This window comes from Lemur catta, chromosome 1, assembly GCF_020740605.2.
Source record: "Lemur catta isolate mLemCat1 chromosome 1, mLemCat1.pri, whole genome shotgun sequence".
Lineage (NCBI taxonomy): Eukaryota > Metazoa > Chordata > Mammalia > Primates > Lemuridae > Lemur > Lemur catta.
This window is the reverse complement of record NC_059128.1, coordinates 117046183-117066264: the sequence shown is the minus strand read 5'-3', so window position 1 is coordinate 117066264 and position 20082 is coordinate 117046183. Positions and strand designations below refer to the sequence as shown.

Genomic DNA, 20082 nt, shown 5'->3' with positions numbered 1-20082 from the left:
CTTAACACTTGTCACATCCTCGTCTCTGGGTATGGGGGTGCTGGAATGGGACTCCCCAGTTCTGACGCCCTGGCCACCACCATACAACAGGACAAGAATCACTTCAATGCCAACTGCTCCTTCTGGAACTACTCGGAACGTTCTATGCTGGGCTACTGGTCGACCCAGGGCTGCCGCCTGGTGGAGTCCAACAAGACCCACACCACGTGTGCCTGTAGCCACCTCACCAACTTCGCAGTGCTCATGGCTCACCGCGAGATCGTAAGCTGGCTGCACTGCTGTCCTGGGCGGGGCCGTGTGCCGACCGCGCTCTGCATGGCGCCCTAGAGAGAGCATGGGCGGTGCTGGGGAAAGGCCAGCCTCGTGGGCATGGAGACCCCGGTCTTGCCTGGGGTGTGAGGCCAGCCCAGAGGGTCCTCTCTGACCCTCTCTGGTCATGGTCCCACCTTCTCCCAAGGCCCCCTGGAGAAGGAAGCAAGTTGGAGTCACCTTTGTCATCTCTCCACAGCCTTTCAGAGCATGAGGAAGTGAGCATGCCACCTGCAGAGGGGTGGGGGCCAGCAAGGTGGCCGGGTGGGCAGCCCCGGAGGTCCCCCATGCCTGCAGCTGGCACCTGGCCGAGCCCTGAGTGCAAAGCCAGAGGCCTGAGCGTGCCCCGCCTCCTGTCCCCAGTACCAGGGCCGCATCAACGAGCTGCTGCTGTCCGTCATCACCTGGGTGGGCATCGTGATCTCGCTGGTCTGCCTGGCCATCTGCATCTCCACCTTCTGCTTCCTGCGGGGCCTGCAGACCGACCGCAACACCATCCACAAGAACCTGTGCATCAACCTCTTCCTGGCCGAGCTGCTCTTCCTGGTCGGGATAGACAAGACTCAGTATGAGGTGGGCTGGGGCTTGAGGGCCGGTGACTGCCCGGCACCACCCAGGGACACGGGGAGAAGGAAAGGGGTGCTATTGGGGCGGCCTCTGACCTATGGTGCTCCCTGCAGATCGCCTGCCCCATCTTCGCGGGCTTGCTGCACTACTTCTTCCTGGCCGCCTTCTCCTGGCTGTGCCTGGAGGGCGTGCACCTCTACCTGCTGCTGGTGGAGGTGTTTGAGAGCGAGTACTCCCGCACCAAGTACTACTACCTGGGCGGCTACTGCTTCCCCGCCCTGGTTGTGGGCATTGCGGCCGCCATCGACTACCGCAGCTATGGCACCGAGAAGGCGTGAGTGTCACTCCTTTGCCCACCCCGACCTCTTCCTCCTCTCCTTCTGCCTGGCTCCCTGCTCAGTGGCACCCTGTGGGCCGGGACCCTTGGGGCACTGGCCTCCCTCCCTATTTCTGATCCCCAAGGCTGCAGCCTGCAGAGGCCCTGGCCTCCTGGGGTGGGCAGGAAGGGCCCTCGGCGTCTGTCTACCTCTGCCCCGTTTCCTTTGCAGCTGTTGGCTCCGAGTGGATAATTATTTCATCTGGAGTTTCATCGGGCCTGTCTCCTTCGTTATTGTGGTAAGTTGAAGGCGGCAGCCCTAGCACTGCGTGCCCTTCCTCCATCCCAGCTGGCCTTGACTGTAAACCGCCCATACACACATACTCCCTGAGCCCTGGGGGGCGCTGGCTTCAAAACCACCTGGGAACTGAGCCACCCGTTAAGGGGACAAGAGCAGGCTGGGGTGTGGAGCCCCAGCACTGAGGGCTGCTGGTCGGGGAGATGTGATTCGAGCCCCTACTGTGTGTCAGGGCCTGGGCCCTGTCCTCCCAGCAGCAAAGAGTGACATTGTGCAGCCAGGCATGCCAGTCACTAAGTGCAGCACAGCGGGCACCCTGGGGGCAGGGACAGGGCACTCCCAGCAGGGAGGCCCTGCAGAAAGGGGACTGAAGCTGAGACTCAGAACTCACTGAAGGAGGTGGGGGACTGTCAGCCCAGCCCCTCCCCCTTGTCCCACCCCCCAGGTGAACCTGGTGTTCCTCATGGTGACCCTGCACAAGATGATTCGAAGCTCATCTGTGCTCAAGCCTGACTCCAGCCGTCTGGACAACATTAAGTGAGCTGCGTCCCTGCCCCCTGCCCTGTCCCTGCCCCCCGCCCCCTGCCCCATGGCCCCCACGCCCACTTCTCCCAGGGTGTCCTAAAAAGTGGTGCTCTTGTTTCTGGTGACACACAGTGTGATTTGAAGCATCAAGATGGGGGTTTTGTTGTACTCGTTACGTGCCTACTGAATGGGCATTAGAAAGCATGTGATTAGCACATCCATCCTGTGGTTTTGGGGGCATAACTGCATACGGTTTAGGCGAAATTCAAAAGGTGAGTCCATTTAGGGGTGACTTAAGTAGAAACAGGCACCAAAACGTAGGCTAAGTGGTCTGGAAATGATGAAGCTGGCAGGGGAATGACTGATATTGGCAAAACCCCAACCCCTGACCTGGTGTCATCCCCTGAGCCCAGGCTGAGTCTTTGCAGACAGCGCCCAGCGCCACCCCCAAGCCCCCTCACTCCATACAGAGGCACACAGCAGGGCTGTGGGGGAGGGGCCTGGGCTGAGGCCATCTCCTCGGGTGGGTGCTCTGACATTCCTGTCCCCCACCCCAGATCCTGGGCCCTGGGGGCCATTGCACTGCTCTTCCTGCTGGGTCTCACCTGGGCCTTTGGGCTCCTCTTCATCAACAAGGAGTCCGTGGTCATGGCCTATCTCTTTACCACCTTCAACGCCTTCCAGGGGGTCTTCATCTTTGTCTTTCACTGCGCCTTACAAAAGAAGGTAAGGTTGGGGCTGGGGCCTGGGCCACAAGCCTCCCTCGGAGACACTTCTGGGCTGGCAGCCTGTAGGACTGAGAGTGGGGCAGATCTGGTGACGGGGCACCCTCACCACGATGGGGGCCATCAATCAGGTCTGTCGCTGGCCGGGGGCAGAATTCAGGGAAGGCTTAAGGCAGGGGTTGGCAGAGGCGGCCATCACAAGCATTCTGGTTGTGAGGTGGGGGTACCACAGCCCTGCTTTGCTCAAACTATCCTTGGACACACAGTCAAAGGCAATATCCTTGCACGGCCCCCACCTCACACAGTGACAGCAACGTCCTTACGAGGGCACCCAGGCCCACACGGTCTGACCCAGGCCTCTTGGCTCCCCCCCACCCCTGAATCTATTTAAAGTCACCCGCTCCCTTCCCACCCCCATTAGCACTGACTGACCCCATTCCCAGCCACCGTTTCTCCCAGCACCTAACTCGAGCGGACAGCCATGGAGCACGTTTGTATTTCGATCTGTGTTCTGCTGAGATCTGAGCTCTGAGAGGTCAGGATTTGTGTCTGGTCTGCATGGTCCCCCAGGCCTAGGCATAGTGGCCGCTCACTACAGTTCTGTCGAGTTTGTGAATGAGTGAAACTGTCAGTAGGGGCAGGGAAGGGGATGGGCGAGTGAGAAGAGAGCTACCCTGAGCTGTTGTTGGCTGCTAGAGGACAGGCGACTGAGGTTTCTGTGGTCTACCAGTTGCCGAAGTGGTGGGGGGGGAGGGGGGAAGCTCCATCTCTGGATTCCCTAGGCTGCCTCTCTTCTGACCCACCCTATGGGCAGCTGGATCACAAGGTGGCCAGCATCCTGGCCAGCTGACTGTCCTTCTCGCCCCCAGGTGCACAAGGAGTACAGCAAGTGCCTGCGTCACTCATACTGCTGCATCCGCTCCCCGCCCGGGGGCACTCACGGCTCCCTCAAGACCTCAGCCATGAGGAGCAACACCCGCTACTACACGGGGACCCAGGTACGGGGCAGGGGAGTGCTTGTCCTGGGTCTCAGAAAGGTCCCAGGTGGAGGGTGGGCAGCCCAAGGACCCCCTCATATCTGGGCTGCATCCCCAGAGCCGAATCCGGAGGATGTGGAACGACACTGTGAGGAAACAGACGGAGTCTTCCTTCATGGCAGGCGACATCAACAGTACCCCCACCCTGAACCGAGGTGAGACGTGTCCCTCTGCCTCTGGCTCCAGTCCCTCAGGGCTCCTGGACCCATGTCCCTGGGCTGCCTGGTGACCTCTGATCCCTTGGGCAGGTACCATGGGGAACCACCTGCTGACCAACCCTGTGCTACAGCCCCGTGGGGGCACCAGCCCCTACAACACCCTCATCGCCGAGTCAGTGGGCTTCAATCCCTCCTCGCCCCCCGTCTTCAACTCCCCAGGTGAGAGCACTCTGGGAAGATGGGGCCCGGTGCTGGGAGAAAGCTGTGTCCCAGGTCGGGCAGTGTGGGTTCTGCATTCGTGGGTTCTCCACTTCAGGCATTCTCGTGCCCCCTGAGCTGGAGCCTGGACTTGGCATTCTAAGCTCACTCTCACCCTCTCTCTTTTCTCTCCTGGCATGCACCTGCAGGGAGCTACCGGGAACCCAGTAAGTGTGACTCTGTCCTGGTAACGTTGCCAAGGCTGGGAGAGGAACAAGATAACGGTCTTCTCAGATGGCCTCACTTAGGGACACGTGGGATGCCCTGCTGAGATTTTAAACACCCAACTGGGGGGTAGGAGGGGCAGTGTCGGGGACCCTGGGGGAACTGGTCCTCACCAGCCCCTTTCTGCCCCGCAGAGCACCCCCTAGGAGGCCGGGAAGCCTGCGGCATGGACACCCTGCCCCTCAATGGCAACTTCAACAACAGCTACTCCTTGCGAAGTGGGGATTTCCCTCCGGGGGACGGGGCCCCTGAGCCGCCCCGAGGCCGGAACCTGGCGGACGCTGCTGCCTTTGAGAAGATGATCATCTCCGAGCTGGTGCACAACAACCTGCGGGGGAGCAGCAGCGGGGCCAAGGGCCCTCCGCCACCTGAGCCGCCCGTGCCGCCTGTGCCAGTGGGTGGTGATGAGGAAGAGGCGGGAGGGCCCGGGGGTGCTGACCGAGCGGAGATTGAACTTCTCTATAAGGCCCTGGAGGAGCCTCTGCTGCTGCCCCGGGCCCAGTCGGTGCTGTACCAGAGCGATCTGGACGAGTCCGAGAGCTGCACGGCAGAGGACGGTGCCACCAGCCGGCCCCTCTCCTCCCCTCCAGGCCGGGACTCCCTCTATGCCAGCGGGGCCAACCTGCGGGACTCGCCCTCCTACCCGGACAGCAGCCCCGAGGGGCCTAGCGAGGCCCTGCCCCCACCCCCGCCTGCACCCCCTGGACCCCCTGAAATCTACTACACCTCGCGCCCACCAGCCCTGGTGGCCCGGAACCCCCTGCAGGGCTACTACCAGGTGCGGCGGCCTAGCCACGAGGGCTACCTGGCAGCCCCAGGCCTCGAGGGGCCAGGGCCCGATGGGGACGGGCAGATGCAGCTGGTCACCAGTCTCTGAGGGGACCTCACGGACCAGGGGCTGGTGGCCCAGGCCAGGGAGGGAACCCTGGGTGGGGCTCTGGTGGGAGAGGGAGACTGATGGGGGCAGTGACTAGTGAGCCACTCTCTCCAGGTGTCCCTCGGCCACGGGCCCTGCAGTCCCCACAGGGGGCTCTGACCTGGGGGCTGAGGTGCCAGGTTCACAGACAGGGTTTCCCACCAGCCACACGCACCAGCTCAGCTGTATTTGGGGGAGGGGCAGTGAGGAGGAGCCCAGAGGTCCCCAGGGGAGTGAGGAGGGAGAAACTGAAGGGTGCAGCCCGCCCCTCCCACCCTTAAAGGGAAGTGAGGGCGTTGTTTCCCTGGGCGGGGAGGTGCAGCTTCTGAGGTTGCCAAAGGCCCCCCCATGCTGGATTGAACCTGTCAGCTGCTCCTCTCCCTGCAGCCAGAAATGCTGGCAGCTGCACCGCAGGGAGTAGTACAACAGGACGGACATACAGACAGGTTCTGCCTGCACTAAGTTCCCTGCTCCCTGGAGACTGGGGGAAAAGCCCCAGGGTGCAGGGATGGGCAGCTGTGGCTGGTGGTTGAAAGGTCGAACTTTCTCTGAAGCTCCTTCCCCCTTGCTCTTGGTCCCTGCCCCCCAAGCAAGCCTGCCCCTCCGCTCTCCAAGAGTGCACCCAATGACCCCCTCCCTTGGGGCGACTCCTGATGAAGCACAACTCCCCACAGGGCCCGTGGCCCACAGGGGTGGCCATATTTGGGCAGTTCCCAGTCCTGTGGGCTTGGCTATCTGGGGAGCAGATTTTGGGTCTGGTTCTTCCTGGGGAGTGGGTCCTGGGCTTGGATCTTTCCCTAGGGGGCCCTCTTACCCCTTCCTCTCTCCTCCTCTCCCATTGCTGTAAATATTTCAACGAAATGGAAAAGAAAAAAAAAGACAAAAAAAAAAAAACAAAAAACAACAAAAGAAAAATCTCATCACTTGAAGCCACCGGGAGCCACTCCCGGGCCAGCCCGGGCTTTCTCCGGAGCAGAGTGGCGCTGCCCGCCCCGGCAGCCAGGACTTCTCCGTGTACGAGTGATCCCCAGCCCCAGCCCCGGCCGGGGTGGGCGGGCCTCCAGAGCAGCTTTTTACACTCCAGAGACAGAAAACAAAATCTAGATGCAACAGCGAAACAAAGAACGTGACTCCTTCCCGGGACCTGTTTCTGTCCCCTCCTTCCCCTGGTATCATCAGCCCTCCTGGGGCGTGTACCTCACTGCCTGCCCCAGGACCCGAGGCCTGTCTCCCCTCCCCTCCCCACCGGCCCGGGGGAGACACCCTCACACCCAAAGATGCTTTTGCCAAGATGGCTGCGCTATCCCTTTGAGTTCCTGCTTCTTGTATATTGCTTCTGGGACTCCGGGCGGGGAGGAAGGGGCTGACTTCCCATCTAGAGAGGTTGGTGGAGGAAGGAAAACGGAAAGGCGCTGGAGCGGTAAAGGGCAGCAGGGCTTGATGGTGGGATGGCTGGTGGGTAGGGGGCAGTGGGAGTGGTGAGGTTGTCTACATCCTGGGGGAGGAGAGGGCAAAGGTGAGAGATCACCTTCCCTATCCTGCACTCTCCTGCAGGGGAGGCAAAGCCAGGTGCCAGGGCCTGGGGTCAGGACACCTATGTTCTGGGGACTGCACCCCAAACCCCCAGACGCTGGAAGCTCCAAGCTCTGGGTGCCCCCTGAGTACCTCTGCCAGCCCCTCCCCTCCAGCCTGTCAGCCCAGCCTTCCCAGTACCCCCTCACTGTCCACTCTTCAGGTAGCGTAGCTCCATTGCCACACTAGCCCAGCCCCTTCATTGCCATGTCCCCAGGGGTGGCCTGTCCACCTCTGCTCTGACCTGTCCCTGTCTCTCTTGCCCCTCCCTCTTTTCTCACAAGTGCCATGAGTTTTCAAACATCTTTGGGTCTCAGCCTGCTGCTGCCATGAACTTCATTGGGTTGAGGGGGTGGGGCTCTAGGAAGGAACTGGGGGGAAGGGGACAGGTAGGTGGCTGGAGGGACCCTTTTTGCTGCTAGAAAGCCCTCCCTTCTCCTGGGGAGCTGGGGCTGGCTTGTCCCCATCAATTAGGGGAGAAGGGGCCAGACCAAAGATGGTGGTTTGTCCCATGGTAAGGGAAGAGGTGTGGGGAAAAGGCAGGGTTGGGGGTCCATCTTTGGCTTTTTCTGGTAGGAAGGTGTAATCCACTTTGCCAGAAGACCACGGGTGAAATCTAGATGGGGAGAAGCGAGGCTGAGGACAGTCTTGCCAGACAGCTCTGCGGAGGGCAGGAGACAGCTCCATGGTGTGGCGGGGCAGTGAGAAGTCTGGGAATAGCAGGGCAGGTGGAGGAGCTGGCCCTGCCCAGCTACAGCCTGAGCTGCCTCTGGCACCAGGAGGGCTGGGAGAGTTCCCAGGGGACTGAAGGGCACAGGGAGCTCAGCTTCCTCCGCCTGCGGCCCTCCTGTCTCTCCAGATGCAGACAATCACTGGGAGAGCGGGTGTAGTGGACCCGTTGGTGCCCATTCCAGCTGGAACCGCCAAGGTGAATTCCAAGGCCTGAGCTGTGTGGCAGGGCCCTCTGGTGGGGCTGGACACCACTGTGGTCCAGCGTAAAGCCACCCCTGAGAACCCAGGTGTCCCCCTACCCAACCAGACCTGGTGCCTTGATGCCCCCACCCCAGCTGGGACAGTACAGAGAAGGGTCTTGGGTTTCCTCTCCTACTCTCTTCCTTGGGCTCCTGAACTCATTTGCTCCTGAATCTTGGTAATTCTTTTTCTCCAGATTTTATTTCTTCTGGGTTCCCCTTGCCTTCCCTTTCTCTCGTATCTTTCCCCCATGTCTCTCTCACCGTCTGTGTTCCTCTCTTCTCTCATCCTCGATTTCTCTGTCCATTCAGGCCTCCTTCCCCCTCTCCCACGCCCCCAGTTCCTCCCTCGGTCTCCTTTTCGATATGCCAAACCAATTTTGGGTCGAGTGCATTTAACGAGAACAAAACAAAAGGCTCATAACAACAAGAAAGTTTCAGAAAAAAACAAAAAGTTTAAAAAAAATTGTTGAGTCAAAAAGTCAATAAAGAAATTAAGATTTCTTGGAATGACAAGAGTGGCGTGACTCATTGGGGTGGGCAGGAAATGGGTGAGTAGATCTGCACAGGGGTGTCCCTAGAGGGCTCTAACTCAGAGTAATTTGCATTTCAGGTATTAGAATCCTGGCGACTCACAGGGTCATTCACATTTATGGAGACCTTGGTATGTTCCTGGGCCTGAGCATTTCACGTGAAGTTTCTCTCTGAATCCTCACAAAATGCTCCTGGGTAGAGGTTGCGATTAGAGCTCCATTTTACAGATAGGGAAACTGAGGCTTACAGCACCTCTATACACACCCAGGTCTCTGGCTGGGCCACGGTGCCATGTTGTGTCTCAGAGAAGCCCTTTTTGGCCTGTCTGTCCCCAGGCTGTATGAGAGCAGAGCTCAGGAAATTTATGCTTTGCATATCTGATTCCAACTGCTGATTCTGGACTCCCAAACGCAGCAGGAATGATGCACTTTTGAGCTTGACAACACGGTGGAATTGCATCCGTGTGTATTTCACATTCTCAAATTATTCAGGTCATTAAATATGAAATGTCCGATTTAGAATCAAAAGCGTAGTTTATTGTATCTCAAACAAGAAGCAGTACAATTAATCAAAGTATGTGCCTAAACTATCGAAACAGTTTTGCCATCTCAACGGTAGCTTGTTTATGCCAGCGGCACAGAAGCCTGGAGAGCAAGTGGCGATGATATTGAGAAAGGCGTTTTCCATAGCTTGTTGAGAATTGAGTATTTTCGTTGCAAGGAGTGGTCCAAAGCCTGGAAGAAGTGGTAATCAGTTGGTGCAAAGGCTGGTAAATACAGTGGTCGACAGAGACTTTCCAAGTCCAGCTGTTGTAGTTTGAGCAGCACTGTTTGTGTGACATGTGGTCCAGCAAGTCTTGCAAGAGGATCGGCCTGTCTCTATTGACCAATCCTGGCTGTTTAATTGCAAGCATCCTCATCATTTCATCCAGCTGGTTGCAGTAGACATCTGCTGTAATCTAGGTTTCATGAAGCTGTAGTGGATAATACCACCACCAGACCACCAAACAGACACCATTAACTGTTTTTGATGAATATTTGGTTTTGGACTGTGTTTCAGCACTTCATCTTTATCCAACCACTGTGCCAAATGCTTGCAACTGTCAAAAAGAATCCATTTTTCATCACATGTAACAATATGGTGGAGAAATAATTCACCTTTATGTCATGACAGCAAAGAAAGGCAAGCTTCGAGACGATTTCTCTTCTGATGCTCATTTAATTCATGTGGAATCCATCTATCCAGCTTCTTTACCTTGCCCATTTGTTTCAAATAGTCCAATATTGTTGAAATAGAAACATCAGACCTTGCTTCTAATTCAGGCAGAGATTGAGATGGAGTCACTTCCATGACAGCTTTCAGCTGATCATTATCCACCTTGGTCTCAGGTTGCCCACGTGGCTCATTTTCAAGATTAAAAGCACCAGAATGGAACTCCACAAACCATCGCTGTAATGTGCGTTCATTAACTACATCCTCCCCCAAAACTTTGTTGACATTTCGTGCTGTCTGCGCTGCACTGGTTCCTCGACAGAACTCACATTCGAAAATAACACGAATTTTTGACTTATTCATGGTTTCACAAAAATTGCTCTAAAAAAATATGCAAGATAATCATGAGCCAAAACATGCATTTGAAAGACTGAGGATGTGCCTTCACAATAAACATAAAACAAGAAGTGTCAAAGTGAAATGTCAGAGATATCAGCTGTCAAACTTAGTACTTAAGTACTTCATACTTAATAACCTAAATATAAGAGAGAGAGAGAGGAAGGAGTCCTCAAACACTGCAAGACTCTTTCTTCGTGCCCCTCTGCCTTAAACACCTGCGGCCAGGGCACCACACTCCCCCGGGTCTCCTCCCATCCCCTAGGAACCCCTTCCCAGGCTCCAGGGCTGGTTCCTCATCTCCTGACCTCCTCATATTGCAAGCCCAGGGGCTCAATCCTTGGACTTTTCTCTATCTGCTCTCACTCCCTGTAGATACCATCCCAACTCATGGTTTTAAATACCACCCACACTCTGATGACTCCCGAACTTAGCTCTCCAGCCTGAACTTCTACCTTGAGCTCCAGATTTATATGTTTTCACCTACCTACTCCACATCTCTCCCTAGGTGTCTGCTAGGATCTCAAACTTAACTTGTCCTAGACTGAGTTCCTGACATCCCCCTGCCTCCACGCCCACAGCTCCTCCCACAGGCTTCCCCACTTCAATTAATGGCGAGTCCATCTGTCCTTCCACTCAAGCTAAAAACCTAGCAGTTTCCCTTGAACTCATCTCCTTGTCTCACACCCCACATCTAGTTTGGCAGTAAATGCAATGGTGACTCTAACTTCAAAATATCCAGAATTAATTACTTTGGTTCAAGCCACCAAGCCACCTCTGTCTCTCACGAGGGCCACTGCAACAGTCCCCTAATTCACTTCCTTGTTCCCCTTCAGGCTTAACACAGAAACCAGAGGGATCTTGGTAAACATATTTTGTCCCTCCTCTGTCCAAAAACTCTATAATGGGCTGGGCGAGGCGGCTCATGCTTGTAATCCTATCACTCTGGGAGGCCAAGGCGGGAGGCAGGAGGATCGCTTGAGGCCAGGAGTTCCAGACCAGCCTGAGCAAGAGCAAGACACCCGTCTCTATTAAAAATAGAAAAAATTGGCCCAGTGTGATGGTGTGTGCCTACAGTCCCAGCTACTCAGGAGGCTGAGGTGGGAGGATCGCTGGAGCCCAGGAGCGTGAGGTTGCAGTGAGCTATGATGACACCACTGCACTCTAGCCAGGTTGACAGAGCAAGACCGTGTCTCAAAAAAGGAAGGAAGGAAGGAAGGAAGGAAGGAAGGAAGGAAGGAAGGAAGGAAGGAAGGAGGGAGGGAGGGAGGGAGGGAAGGAAGGAAGGAAGGAAGGAAGGAAGGAAGGAAGGAAACTCTCCAGTGAGTCCCTCCCTTACCCCGAGCAAAGGTCAAGATCAGCACACAGCCTACAAAGCCCTACAGTATCCAACCCCATTCTATGACTCTCCCCTCACTTCACTCCACTAGAGCCACACTGGACTCCTCACTCCTCAAACATGCAGGGACCTTCTTGCCTGCCTCAGGGCCTTTGCACTGGCTGTTCTCACTGCTGGCTCAAACCTCCTCCTCTGTCCCCATATCCACAGGGCTCACTTATTCTCCTACACAGCTTACAGAAATCACAGCTTCCCAGACCACTCCAGAACTTCCTAACCCCGGCCTTGCTCCGTCTCCAACAGCACTCCCAGTCCATGTTTTGCTTGTTTGTCATCTGCCTCCCCACTGGAATATAACCTCCATGAAGAGGGTTTTGGTCTGTTTTTTTCAGTACTGTTCCCAGTGCCTAGCACACCATCTGGCATACAGTAGGCAGTCACTGAGTGTGTATTAAAGGAATGAGAGCTGAACTGAGCCTAAGACCAAGATTGAGCATTAGAGGACAGTTAAGAATGATGAGAGCCTAGCCTGAGCAAGAGCGAGACCCCGTCTCTACTAAAAACATAGAAATTAGATGGACAACTAAAAACATATATATATAAAAATTAGCCGGGCATGGTGGTGCATGCCTGTAGTCCCAACTACTTAGGAGGCTGAGGCAGGAGGATCGCTTGAGCCCAGGAGTTTGAGGTTGCTGTGAGCTAGACGCCACGGCACTCTAGCCCAGGCAATAGAGTGAGACTCTGCCTCAAAAAAAAAAAAAAAGAATGATGAGAGCTATATGAATCTTACATTATCCTAGCTGGTCTCATTTTCCACGTGTTTGTCATCGTGTGATGCTAAAGTTTCAATTCAGCATGGCCCCAAAAGCTAAGTTAATATTTTAGCTGGGGCCCAACTAAAGAAAGGCAATTTGCTACCATACTGGAGGATTAACCGATTCTATTGGACTAACTGAGAAATGCGCTATAGGCAAGTACAGGGACTTTTAATGGTAGTTCATTGTAACTACCTATGATCTGAACTCATGCTCTGGTTTTGAAGTCTAATCCGGTATAAAATGCGATTCTACAATATGGCCAGTTTTTCTGCCTTTGTGTCCTTTCCTGTCCCCTTCACTATTCACACAGTCTAAACCCACTGTGCCTGACAACCTATGACCCTCAGGTGGTTGGTTGTGGGACCTGTACGTGCCAGGACTAACATCTGCTCGTGCCCAGGAACAATCCATTTATGTTGAGACTTACCATTTCAAAGATCTCTCCTACGTTTGGTCTCATTTAATTCTCAGAAGCTGTGTATCAGTATCCCTGTTTATCAGATGAGGACATTCAAGTTGGTATAATTAAATGACTTACTCAGATAAGATTACTAAACAGTTCAAAATGCCCCACGCCCTATAGATGCTTATATATGCTGTCCAACTTAATCCTTGCAATGACCCAGTAAGGTAGGCGTGACAGTCTCATTTTATAGCTGCACAAGCTGAAGCTCAGAAAGGTTAGAGAATGTCCCCACGTTGGCTCAGCTAATAAGAGTCAGCTGAATCAGGGCCTCCATCTTGGTCTTCTGATTCCAAGGGCTACTTCTAGAGCTGTCTGCAACAGCGGCAGTTGCCCCCTCCCCATCAATGCCCAGCAACACTAGAGAGGGGGCCAATTCTGGCTCCCCACATCAGAGATGCCTACTAACCACACCACACTGTCATGGTCCCCACCTAGCTAGGACTAGGGCAGACCAGAGCGGACCCACATGCTTGAAGCCGGAGGGAAGGCCTTAAATGCAAAGCAATGGAGGATCCGAGCTACATACTTCCCTCTTCAGGTCCCCAAGAAACTGAAAGCCCTCTGGCCTCTTTGCCCTTGAGGAAACCTGCTCTCTCCCACGAACTCTCAGAATGGCCTGGAGGAGTCAGGCTGAGGCCAGTCCTCCAGCCCTATGACCACAGACTGTGCCACTCCTCTCTTCCCCTTGCAAACATCAGGCTCCCAGGAAACAGCAACAAAGACAGAACCCTGCTGAGTTCTTCCTTCATTTCTCTCACTTCTTGTTTCAGTGGGACTCTTCCTTGACCAAACCCCATGCAATGGCTAGTCTTCTCCAACTGTCCTGTCTGCCTGTCTCCCAGCACCTTCTGCCGGTGTCCAGGTGGCCCCAGATTACAATACAGTATTTTTACGGCTCCTTTTCTATGTTTAGATACACAAACACTTACCATTGTGTGACGGCTGCATACAGGATTCTGTACAGTAACACGCTGTACAGGTTTGTAGTCCGGGAGCTACAGGCCATACTCTAGAGCTTAGGTGTGTGGCAGGCCATACCATCTAGGTTTGCATGAGCATACTCTGCGACAGTCACAGGACGAAATTGCCTGATAACGCATTTCTCAGAATGCGGCCCCACACTTAAGTGATGCCTTACTGTATATGCAAAGTGTATACACAGTAATATATAAAATTGTGTGTATGTGTATGTATATGTGTGGATGCATATATAAATATAAATTGTATACGTAACATGTAGAATGTAAAGCTAACACTAAAATAGTCACAGTTTATCGGTAGTGGGTAATTTTTACTTTCTCACAACTCTGTATTTTTAAAATTTTTTGCATTAAACATATATGACTATTGTAATATGAAAAAGTATTTGTATGTTCTGCTTTTTACGTAAGAACAAAGGCCAAAAATGAACACTACAATGGGAAGCGGGAACAAGGTGGGGAACTAGCCTTATCCATGCCTGTTGGCACTGGAAGCGACAGGCCAATGACAGAGACCTGGGAGTGGATGGAAACCTGCTCTGTGACAAAGGCAGCATTAAATTGCCAGGGAAAGGGCCAGGCGCAGTTGCTCACGCCTGTAATCCCAGCCCTCTGGGAGGCCTAGGTGGGTGGATCGTTTGAGCTCAGGAGTTCGAGACCAGCCTGAGAAAGAGCGAGACTTCATCTCTACTAAAAATAGAAAGAAATTATCTGGACAACTAAAAATATATATAGAAAAAATTAGCCCGGCATGGTGGCGCATGCCTTTAGTCCCAGCTACTCGGGAGGCTGAGGCAGGAGGATTGCTTGAGCCCAGGAGTTTGAGGTTACTGTGAGCTAGGCTGATGCCACAGCACTCTAGCCTAAACTACAGAGCAAGACTCTGTCTCCAAAAAAAAAAAAAAAAAGAAATTTGCCAGGGAAAGGCTGGATTAATTCAGAGGGTCTCAAATTTTTTGATCTTGGGACTCCCTTACTCCTCTTAAAAATTAATGAGGATCCTAAAGTGCTGTCCTGTATGAGGGTCATATCTATTGATACTTACTATATTAGAAATTAAAACTGAAAAATTTTTAAGTATATTTATTTGCCAATTTAAAATAATAGGCCGGGTGTGGTGGCTCACGCCTGTAATCCTAGCACTCTGGGAGGCCGAGGCGGGCGGATCGTCGGAGCTCAGGAGTTCCAGACCAGCCTGAGCAAGAGCGAGACCCTGTCTCTACTAAAAAAAAAAATAGAAAGAAATTATATGGACAGCTAAAAATATATATAGAAAAAATTAGCCGGGCATGGTGGTGCATGCCTATAGTCCCAGCTACTCGGGAGGCTGAGGCAGAAGGATTGCTTGAGCCCAGGAGTTTGAGGTTGCTGTGAGCTAGGCTGATGCCACGGCACTCACTCTAGCCTTGGCAACAGAGTGAGACTCTGTCTCAAATAAATAAATAAATAAATAAATAAATAATAATAATAATAATAAATCCATTACATTTTAATATAAAACCTGTTTTATGAAAATAAGTATTTCTTTTTAAGTAGTAAAAAGAATGGCCTGGTTTTGTTTTTGTTTTCATTTCTGTAAAGCTTCTGTCCTGTAGTGGAAGACAGGTGGACTCTCACATAAGCCTCTGCAATCAATCTGTTGCAATATGCTGTGTGGGCTGAAGTATATGAAGAAAACCCAGCCTCACACAGATACATAGTTGGAAAAGGGAGGAGTGTTTTAATAGCTTTTTCAGACAATTGGAGATATTCCACTGTTACTACACCAAAACTCAACAGAGTGATGGTGTGTTAAAGTTAGTTGCAGTGTGGAATACAAAATCAACAAACGTTTCAAACTTTGTTACATGAAAACCCATTAGTCCATTTTACAATTTTAATGGATCCTGTACACATGCATGATTTTGTAACATCATACATTGGTCTTCTGGGAAATACTGACCTACCGAGTTATTACATTTTGCTATATAATACTTTAAAAATCATATTTGTTAGTATCACCACTGATCTCATCAGAAAACTATTTAAATATTGAAAAGCTGTCAAGCTCATGGTGGTGAATAAAAGTTTTCCAAATTTCTAAGTTTTGTTTGAAAGCTCAAATTTCATCATTGGCAACAAACTGTCAGTTGTTAGCCTTGAAGTGACCAGCTCACTTCTTCATTTCTGAGGGGACAGCTTGCCAAAGATCCTAATCCGAATAACCAGTCATGCTTTCCAGTCAAAATGGTGTTCCATGAAAAAAAAAACCCCACCAGTTCCGCCTCAACTCAAACAACTGTGCAGTGCAAATGTCATCATTCCTCAGCATGCAATGTAAGTGCTCTATGAGACCTTCCCATCTCACTACACAGAATATTAAAAACACCTGCTCACAAGGCTAAGCTTTAACATAATTAATACTTTTTACTGCTTCTCCAAGGACATTCTTTTTTTTTTTTTTGAGACAGAGTCTCACTCTGTTACCCAGGCTAGAGTGCCGTGGCATCAGCCTAGCTCACAGCAACCTCAAACTCCTGGGCTCAAGCAATCCTGCTGCCCAGCCTCCCGAGTAGCTGGGACTACAGGCATGTGCCATCATGCCTGGCTAATTTTTTCTATATATTTTTAGTTGTCCAGCTAATTTCTTTCTATTTTTAGTAGAGACAGGGTCTCGCTCTTGCTCAGGCTGGTCTCCAACTCCTGACCTCGAGCGATCCACCCGCCTCGGCCTCCCAGAGTGCTAGGATTACAGGCGTGAGCCACCGCGCCCAGCCTCGTTCAACTTTTGAAGCGTTGGTTATGAGACCTGTGGTCGGAAATTGTCATGGAGAAGAATTGGGTCCTTTCTGTTGACCAGTGCTGGCTGCAGGCATTGCAGTTTTTGATGCATCTCACCGATTTGCCGAGCATACTTCTCAGATGTAATGGTTTCGCTGGGATTCAGAAAGCTGTAGTAGATCAGACCAGTAGCAGAGCCCCAAACAGTGACCATGACCTTTTTTTGGTGCAGGTTCGTTTTTAGGAAATGCTCTGGAACTTCTTCTCAGTCCAACCTGAGCTGGTCATCGCCAGTTGTCACATAAAATTCACTCTTCGTCGCATGTCACAATCTGATTGAGAAATGGTTTGTTGTTTTTGCATACAATAAGAGAAGATGACACTTCAAAACGACGATTTTTTTGATTTTCCATCAGCTCATGAGGCATCCCCTTATAGAGCTTTTTCACCTTTCCAATTTGCTTCAAATGCCAAACGACCATAGAATGGTTGACATTGAGTTCTTCCGCAACTTCTCATGTAAGCGGATCAGCTTCAGTGATTGCTCTCAATTGGTCGTTGTCAACTTTCGATAGCTGGCCTCATCTTCAAGGCTCTCATCTCCTTTGCAAAACTTCTGAACCACCACTGCATTATATATTCATTAGCAATTCCTGGGCCCCATACATTGTTGTCTCCACTGCTTTATGACCCATTTTAAACTCGAATTTGCTTTTTTTCTAACATCATTTCCATAGTCTAAAATAAATATAAAATAAACAGCAAGTAATAAGCCATTAGCAAAAAACATAAAGCGAGAAATGCACATGAAAATGATGTGTAACATAACCACATTTATTTAAAAATGTATTCCAACATCAAACAGCACATTTCAACAATGCTAAAACCACAGTTACTTTTGCACCAACCTTAATATATGAGAATAATAACGAAGGTCTGTGGAAATGGCACAGGTGAGGCTGGCACAGTGGCAGTGGAAGGGGGGTTTGGGGACACATGGCGAAGGGGGTTCTTCAGTTGGATTCAGGAATAAGAATGTGAAACAGAGGATATGGGCCAGGTGCGGGTGGCTCACACCTGTAATCACAGCACTCTGGGAGGCTGAGGCAGGAGGATTGCTTGAGCTCAGGAGTTTGACACCAGCCTGAGCAAGAGCGAGACCCTGTCTCTACTAAAAATAGAAAGAAAATAGCCAAACAACTAAAAAAAAAAAAAAACACAGAAAAAATTAGCCGGGCATGGTGGCACATGCCTGTAGTCCCAGCTACCCAGGAGGCTGAGGCAGGAGTATCGCTTGAGCCCAGGAGTTTGAGGTTGCTGTAAGTGAGGCTGATGCCATGGCACTCTAGCCCAGGCAACAGAGTGAGACTCTGTCTCAAAAAAAAAAAAAAAAGAAAGAAAGAAACAGAGGATATGGTAGCCTAACTATTCGAAAGCTTTCGTGGGCAGCATTCTGAGGGACGAGGTTTTGCGTTTTGAAGAAAACTGAAGATTCAGCAAAATCACAAGAAATTGCTATGGAGGAAAAAGAAGGCTCAAACATCACAGGAATCCCAATTCAAAGATCGATACCCAGATCATCTGAAACACCTCTATTTAGCTGAAGAGGAAAGACTCAGGGAGCAACTAAGAAGAGTTGACCAGCTTTTACTAGAAGAGCAAGTTGACCAGCCTCTGCCGGAAGAACAGTGCAGCATTGACCAGGCTTTGAAGATCAGTGTAGCTTTGACTAGCCTCAGCCAGAAAGACAACGTAGCAAGACAGTAAATCCCTTTAATATTCCAAAGAAAAATAAAAAGAAAACATCAATTCAAAAAGCACAAGAATATGAACAGGTACAAGCTAAGCGTGCTGCTAAGAAACAAGAATTTCAGAGGAGAAAACAAGAGAAAACAAGCAGAAAGGCACTACAAAAAGAAGAAAATGGAAGTGTTCAAAATATTGAGTAAAAAGGGTGAACCAAACTTGAATGTACAGATGATCTTCTTCAAAAAATACAAGAAAAAAATTAAATCGATATTTTCTTCCTTACACGTTAAAATATCTGCTGTCTATCGAGTTCCTTTGTATGTGTAATGGGTACCTAACAATGAACTTGATTTGTCAACATAAACTGGATTGCTAAGCAGTACTAAATATAAAATGTCCAAATATTTTTGTTCCTGTAAAAGAAACTTTTCTATATATGCTGTACATAATATGACATGTTTCTTATTTATTTGCCTCTGAAGGAAGGTTGGCCTGAAGAACTGAAAGAACCTTCGACTTGGGAGACAGGCTCAAGCATGTAATACTTTTGTATCATATGAAATTTGTATGAAATAAAATATTTTGAAAATTAAAAAAAAGGAATAATGATGAAGACTTATCTGCTCATTACCACGTACTACTAACAGTTCATGATTACTGTATGCTTTTCACATTCCAGGTCCTATACTAAACCTTTTATATGGATTCTTTTAAATTTTTTATGTTTGATTATAATAGTTGTAGATATTTACAGGGGACATGTGATGTGGATTTATTCTTTTTAAGAAATCTCTTGAAGACTTTCTATGAGCCAGGCCCTGTGCTAAGCTCTGGAAATACAATATTAAGAGGTACATATTGAGAGATCTTTGCTCTCAACCAGCTTTCAATCTACTGAGGGATGACAAAATAATAAGCACAATTTAAAATCAGCTTAAGTGCAGATTCTCATATGTGCTACTAATAAAACACGGCAATGTGATTAAGTAAGGGCTCCTTTAAATAGGGGGGTCTGGGGAGGCTTCTTTCAGAGGGACATTTGAGCTGAACCATGCGCGATGAGAAAGAGACAAGCTTGCAGTTATCTGGGGGAAGCACATTCCAGGTAGAGGGAACAGCAAGTGCAAAGCCCTGCAGCAGGAATAAGCTTGGCATGTTGAAAGACAGGAAATAAAGCCAGCAAGGGCTTGAGAGTGGTGACAAAAGGGAGACTGGTAGATGAGGCCTGAGAGGTCAGTGGAGGCCACTGTGCAGGGCCTTCTAAGCCATAGTAAAGATCTCAGGTTTCATTCTAAGTAGGATAAGCCTTTGAAGCTTTTAAGCATGATCTGGTTTACAAGTGAAGATTATTCAGCCAGCTGTATGGAGACTGCACCATAGACAGGGCCACTTTCTTCATTAGCACCACAGAAATAATGCTTGTGGCTGATCAGCTTCTCAGGGGCTATGAAAAGTGTGGGGCCAGGGATAAAGGGAAAAGTCCCTCAATGCCCAAACACTACAAAGTTGGAATGAAGAAATGCTTAATTAAACGTCCAGAAAACGTAACATCATGGCAATTACATTCATCATTAAATTTAGTATTGATAAACAATCAAATTACATTTGGAAATAATTTGAAAATTAGATTTTCTCGAATCCCAAAAATTTCCAAGTATGCCAATGACTGCCAAGAAATCAAGCCAATCATAAATGTGAATTTCACTGAAGCCAAATAATTTCAGAAAAAAAACCTTTCAATTAGTAGCTCTTTTTTTTTTTTTACTTAATGTGAGATGTAGATGCAAAAAATTGTCTAGTACCACGAGTGAGACCCTAAGACTCTAAGGAGACCACAGAGGTGGCCGGGTAAGAGATGCTGGTGGCTTGGATTGGTTTGGCTCAGGCTTACAGCCTATACGTTTGAACACTGTCCAGAGGATCCTCGGAAAGGCTTCTCTGAGGAAAG

At 50.4% G+C, this 20082-nt stretch overlaps 1 protein-coding gene and 2 pseudogenes across 2 annotated transcripts in view; all 3 read left to right on the top strand.

The window, feature by feature from the left end:
* ADGRL1 (adhesion G protein-coupled receptor L1) overlaps window positions 1–8387 on the top strand; it is a 44812-nt gene extending 36425 nt beyond the window's left edge. The window contains exons 13-23 of the mRNA XM_045550779.1: window positions 91–261; window positions 673–882; window positions 990–1210; window positions 1425–1491; window positions 1936–2027; window positions 2573–2741; window positions 3610–3738; window positions 3836–3932; window positions 4026–4154; window positions 4343–4360; window positions 4553–8387. Coding sequence (XP_045406735.1) covers window positions 91–261; window positions 673–882; window positions 990–1210; window positions 1425–1491; window positions 1936–2027; window positions 2573–2741; window positions 3610–3738; window positions 3836–3932; window positions 4026–4154; window positions 4343–4360; window positions 4553–5295 — 2046 coding nt within the window. The 3' untranslated portion in view covers window positions 5296–8387. The remainder of the gene's footprint in view (window positions 1–90; window positions 262–672; window positions 883–989; window positions 1211–1424; window positions 1492–1935; window positions 2028–2572; window positions 2742–3609; window positions 3739–3835; window positions 3933–4025; window positions 4155–4342; window positions 4361–4552) is intronic.
* On the top strand, window positions 6439–8387 carry LOC123639563 (annotated as a pseudogene). The gene is made up of 2 exons (XR_006735770.1): window positions 6439–6460; window positions 6648–8387. The product of XR_006735770.1 is annotated as an uncharacterized LOC123639563 (transcript).
* Window positions 7403–18397, top strand: LOC123639494 (annotated as a pseudogene).
* Window positions 18398–20082: the final 1685 nt, after the last annotated feature.